Genomic DNA, 5,888 nt, shown 5'->3' with positions numbered 1-5,888 from the left:
GATGGTGACTGCAGCCATGAAATTAAAAGATGCTTACTCCTTGGAAGGAAAGTTATGACCAACCTAGACAGCTTATTAAAAAGCAGAGACATTACTTTGTCAACAAAGGTTCGTCTAGTCAAGGCTATGGTTTTTCCAGTGGTCATGTATGGATGTGAAAGTTGGACTGTGAAGAAGTCTGAGCGCAGAAGAATTGATGCTTTTGAACTGTGGTGTTGGAGAAGACTCTTGAGAGTCCCTTGGACTGCAAAGAGATCCAACTGGTCCATTCTGAAGGAGATCAGCCCTGGGATTTCTTTGGAGGGAATGATGCTAAAGCTGAAACTCCAGTACTTTGGCCACCTCATGCGAAGAGTTGACTCATTGGAAAAGACTCTGATGCTGGGAGGGATTGGGGGCAGGAGTAGAAGGGGACGACAGAGGATGAGATGGCTGGATGGCATCACTGACTCAATGGACGTAAGTCTGGGTGAACTCTGGGAGTTGGTGATGGACAGGGAGGCCTGGCGTGCTGCGATTCTTGGGCTTGAAAAGAGTCGGATATGACTGAGCAACTGAACTGAACTGAGTTCTTAATTTGCAACCAAATTATTTCAGTTACTGATACTTCATTATATATTTTAATATATAATACATCAAGTGTGTTTGCTTATTGATTATTATTTTTCTACAAAACTTTTAGAATTAATTTTGCCACTTTCCCAAAGAAGTCCTCCTTTGATGTTTATTTGAGTTGAATTAATATGTGGATTATTTTTGGATAAAAAAGCCAAGTAAAGTTACATGTTCAATTCATGCCATATACTAAATAGTTTCCAGGAAGAATCAAAGGTCAAATACACACTATCACACACACACAAAAGGAGGAAAACAAGGGAGAGGAAGAGGAGAAAAAAAATTGAAAAGAAGGAGAAACAGAAATATTGGCTAATAGTAGAATTTGGATTAAGAAAAGAAATCTAAACAAAAGTGCATATTTTAAAAATTAATAAATATATCAATTTTATAATTTTATTAATTATAAATAAGACAAACAAGTATGAAAATACTATCAGCACACAGTGAAATTATTTACCACTAATAGTCACAACATTTTAATATTTTTTCTCTATAAACATTGGTACAAATAAATGAGGAAAAAAATAGTAAGACAAAGAGAAAGTGAATAGAAAATTCATAGAAGTAAAATTGGCCAGAAAACAAATAAAATATTAATATATTTCAGCATTACTGAAAAATTAGACAAATAAAAAAACTGCCTTCATTAATATTTTTTAGAATGCTTATTGAGTATATTTTATGTAAGTTGCTATTCTATGTTCCATAATATATAATATGATTGATGCCTTCAAAAAGGTGAAGGACCTTATTCACACTTCAGGTTAAAGTAGATCTGAATCTACTGTAGCCAACTTGCTATAATTTGCTGTTAATTATTCTACAAAATGTATATGTGACTGCGAGTGTGTGTGTGTTTATTCCTTCTCACTCCTTTTTCCCCATTCTTGGAATTGTATCTAGATCAAACTTCATTACTTTAAATATAGATTACTGCACAGTTAGGGGCTTTCCAGGCTGTGCAGTGGTAAAGAATCCGCCTGCCAGTGCAGGAGGTGCAAGAGACTCAGATTTGATCCTTGGATCAAGAAGATTCCCTGGAATAGGATATGGCAATCTACTCTGATATTCTTGCCTGGAAAATTCCATGGACAGAGGATCCTGACGGTCTTACAGTCCAAGGGGTTGCAAAGAGTTGGATACTACTTGAGTGAGATAGTTAACTTAGGCAGGTTGATGAGTCCAAGCCTAAGGCCCCTTTAAGGAGGAGGTAAACATTCTTTCTTTTTCACTTTCTTTTGTCAGAAACAAGTAGGTCTCATAGGCAACAGTATCACTTGTTCAAGGACACGCCTTTTTTGAGCTTCAGATGTATGTTATGGGAGAAGGTCTGGGTAAAAACTTCCACAGTCTTTAGCTCTGAGTTAACCTGGAAAATCCCATGGATGGAGGAGCCTCGTAGGCTGCAGTCTATGGGGTCGCTAAGAGTCGGACACGACTGAGCGACTTCACTTTCCCTTTTCACTTTCATGCATTGGAGAAGGAAATGGCAATCCACTCCAGCGTTCTTGCCTGGAGAATCCCAGGGACGGGGGAGCATGGTGGGCTGCCGTCTATGGGGTCGCACAGAGTTGGACACGACTGAAGTGACTTAGCAGCAGCAGCAGCAGCAACCTGTTTTTTCTGGCTAATCTTGTTCTGATGTCATCCCAGGATGTACGTTACAAGAAAGGGTCTGGGCAAAATTCTTGTAGCCTTGACATATTTTTAAATCTATTTTCAGCAGCTGGTTGAGAAGTATATAAGGCCCCGCTTAAACTAGTGAGGCAGGTACTCTCCTGCCCCTTTCCAGTGCCTCTTGCTGGACACTTTCTCTATCCCTTTTACTTTAATAAATTCTACACAAAGCTCTGAGTGACTGAGACTGTCTTTGGTCCCAGAGTTAAATCTTCTCATTTGGAGACCATGAATCCAGTGACACTGTTCATCATAAGCTATCATGAACAACTGAGCACACGCTCACACATGCAATTAGTTAGCTTGCTTCTAGTCTCTCTCTCCCTCAAACTCATCTACTTGTGTCTACCAGGTCAGTTTTCTGAATAAGAATTATCATTTCAGTCTGCCAGAAAATTTTAAGTGTTTCAAACAGTCTACATAGAATCAGATATAATGTTTTCCATTAGCTAAACAAGGTAAATCAAGGCAAATTCTTCTAAACATTTAATTTTGATTCTTTGTTGAGTTATTAAGTTGAAAATACTGATCTGAGACAATTCTATAAGAATAATCTGCTGCTACTGCTGCTAAGTTGCTTCAGTCGTGTCCAACTCCGTGAGATCCCATAGACGGCAGCCCATCAGGCTCCCCTGTCCCTGGGATTCTCAGGGCAAGAACACTGGAGTGGGTTGCCATTTCCTTCTCCAATGCATGAAAGTGAAGAGTGAAAGTGAAGTCACTCAGTCGTGTCCTACTCTTAGCGACCCCATGGACTGCAGCCTACCAGGCTCCTCCGTCCATGGGATTTCCCAGGCAAGAGTACTGGAGTGGGGTGCCATTGCTGGTAATAAAAGTTATTATTGAGTTTCCTCCTGATTTAGTCTGGTATTTGTGGAATTTGGATTAAGATCTGCCTGACAATTTTGAATTTCATTCATATATCTTTAAACCAACATAGTCTAATGATTTAAAGATATATGAATGAAATTCAAAATTGTCCAGCAGATCTTAATCCGAATTTCACAAATACCAGACTAAAATCAGGAGGAAACTCAATAATAACTTTTATTACCAGCAATGGCACCCCACTCCAGTACTCTTGCCTGGGAAATCCCATGGATGGAGGAGCCTGGTAGGCTGCAGTCCATGGGGTCGAGAAGAGTCTGACACGACTAAGTGACTTCACTTTCACTTTTCACTTTCCTGCACTGGAGAAGGAAATGGCAACTCACTCCAGTATGCTTGCCTGGAGAATTCCAGGGACGGGAGCCTGGTGGGCCGCTGTCTCTGGGGTCACACAGAGTCGGACAGGACTGACGTGACTTAGCAGCAGCAGCAGCAGTCTAATGATTTATAGATTAATATTTTATATAAGAATATAGTTTTCATTTTCTGTGTCCCTTAATCTATAAATCATTTTAATAAAAATCAGTTTTCCATAGAAGATTAAGTTTGTTTAAGAATATTATAGGTCCTCAGAATTTTTTTCAAAACATTTATCACTTCCTTATTTCTCAGGCTATAAATAAAAGGGTTTAATAAAGGAATTACTATTGTGTAAAAAATTGCCAGTGGTATATCTTTATCCCCTTCTTCAAATGGTCGAATATACATGAGAAGACAAATGTAGAATATTGAGACAGATAGAAAGTGGGATGCACAAGTGGATAAGGCTTTACCTCTCCCTTCTCTGGATTTCATTTTGAAAACAGTGAAAAGAATGTAAACATAAGAAATCAAGACAGTGGCAATGGTAATGATTTGAATTGGCATTGAAAAAATATATATCATTAGTTCATTAATATAAGGGTCAGTACAGGAAAGTCTATATAGTGGAAGAATGTCACAGAAAAAGTGGTCAATTTGACTAGATCTACAGAAAGTTAACCTCAGTAGAAGTCCTACATGAATCATAGAATGCAGGTTACTAGCTATGTAGGCTCCTATGGTCATCTGAATGCAGAGTTTCTTTGACATCATAGTGTGGTACTGCAGTGGTTTGCAGATGGCCACATAGCGGTCATAGGCCATTGCTGCCAGGAGAAAGCAATCTGCAGTTTCAGCAAGGCAGAGAAAATAAAATTGTACCATGCATTCATAGAGGGAGATCATTCTGTCTTTAGAAAATAAATTCTGTAGCATCTTGGGGGTTATGGCACTGGAGCAACAGAAATCCATCAGAGCGAGGTTACCCAGAAAGAAGTACATTGAAGTGTGAAGATGACGTTCCATAAAAATCAATGCCACCAGACCAAGATTGCCCACCATAGTGATCAGATAGATGGTAAGAAACACCTGAAACAGAAGGGTCTTCAGCACTGGATGATCTGTAAGTCCTTTGAGAATGAACTCAGTTGTCAAAGATTGGTTTTCCTTAGCCATTCCTGGCTTTTCAGCTGGGATAGAAATGGCACAGAAATGAGATTCTAAATTAGAAAGTATCTAGTTCTTTCCTCTAATTTCCCCACATACAAAAAGAAAGAAGCTCATCTTTAATCATCCTGTGCTGTGTCCTGAATACTAGTACATGCATAGTAGATTAAGTCTGTGAGAATAAAAGTATCACAGACTGTGTACTGAGGGGTAGTCTAGAAATCCTGTGTAAATTCTCAGGGCAGAAAACATTTTTATGCATGAATTATCTAATGCTGATGTACTAATTCCTGGTTAATATATATAATTTGACATTTCCAAAATTAGAAGACATAAAAAAATTTTATGGTGTTTTTTTCTCCAGGAAAAAAAATTTTAAATACAGTCCTATGGAATTGATGTGGTGTTTGAAAATAAATTAATTTAGACATTTAAAATGTCTAATTTTTAAAACTTCCCAGAATCATAGTTGGCTTTAAAAATTATTTCTTTTGCTTAGTATCCCTTTATCAAGGGATAATTTAAAGGAAGACATTTTAAGCCTTTAAGACAGTAAGAATATAGAAATTTTAGAAGTTTTATTAATAGGTTAATTTTGTTATCATTTTTATATTTATTTCATCACATTTTGGATCCTACTACTATGGTGGTATGGCATATGCCCTCAAGAAGTTATTATTCTTAATTACTCATTTATCCTAATACTTCCTGTCTTTAGGTTTAACTCCTAAATACATGTTTAACATTATGAGATTATGATGTTACCAAGTCTCCATTCAAAGTATTTATATAAATACCTATCTTGTACTCTATTATGGGATTCCTAGGTGGCTCAGTGGGTAAAGAATTCATCTGCAATGCAGGAGACAGGGATTCGATCCCTGGATCTGGAAGATTCCCTGGAGGAGGGCATGGCAACCCACTCCAGCATTCCTGCCTGGAGAATCCCATGGATAGAGTCTGGCGGGCTACAGTCCATAGAGTTGCAGAGTCGGACACAACTAAAGTGATTGAGCACAGCACACACACTCTGTTATACCTCTTCTAAGCAACTAGTGTCATTTTGGTGAATCCCATGGAGGTTCTACATTTATTATATGATTATGTTTACAAACTCATCATTTCCTTCTAATGCACTATGTATTTATTGAAATTCACTGATCACCCAGATTTATTATAAATTACTGTAATAGTTATTATTACAAGAAGGATAAGTTTTAAGGAATGGTAAAATCATA

General features: G+C 37.8%; 1 protein-coding gene across 1 annotated transcript; it reads right to left on the bottom strand.

Annotated features, from left to right (window-relative positions):
• Window positions 1-3,723: 3,723 nt before the first annotated feature.
• LOC104990039 (olfactory receptor 5K4) lies at window positions 3,724-4,659 on the bottom strand. The gene has a single exon (XM_010841916.1). The coding sequence runs from the start codon at window positions 4,657-4,659 to the stop codon at window positions 3,724-3,726; it is 936 nt and encodes a 311-aa protein (XP_010840218.1).
• Window positions 4,660-5,888: the final 1,229 nt, after the last annotated feature.

Source organism: Bison bison, unplaced genomic scaffold (genome assembly GCF_000754665.1).
Source record: "Bison bison bison isolate TAMUID 2011002044 unplaced genomic scaffold, Bison_UMD1.0 scf7180017864168, whole genome shotgun sequence".
Classification (NCBI taxonomy): Eukaryota; Metazoa; Chordata; class Mammalia; order Artiodactyla; family Bovidae; genus Bison; species Bison bison.
The sequence above is the reverse complement of the archived record's forward strand: the minus strand, read 5'-3'. Positions and strand labels throughout refer to the sequence as shown.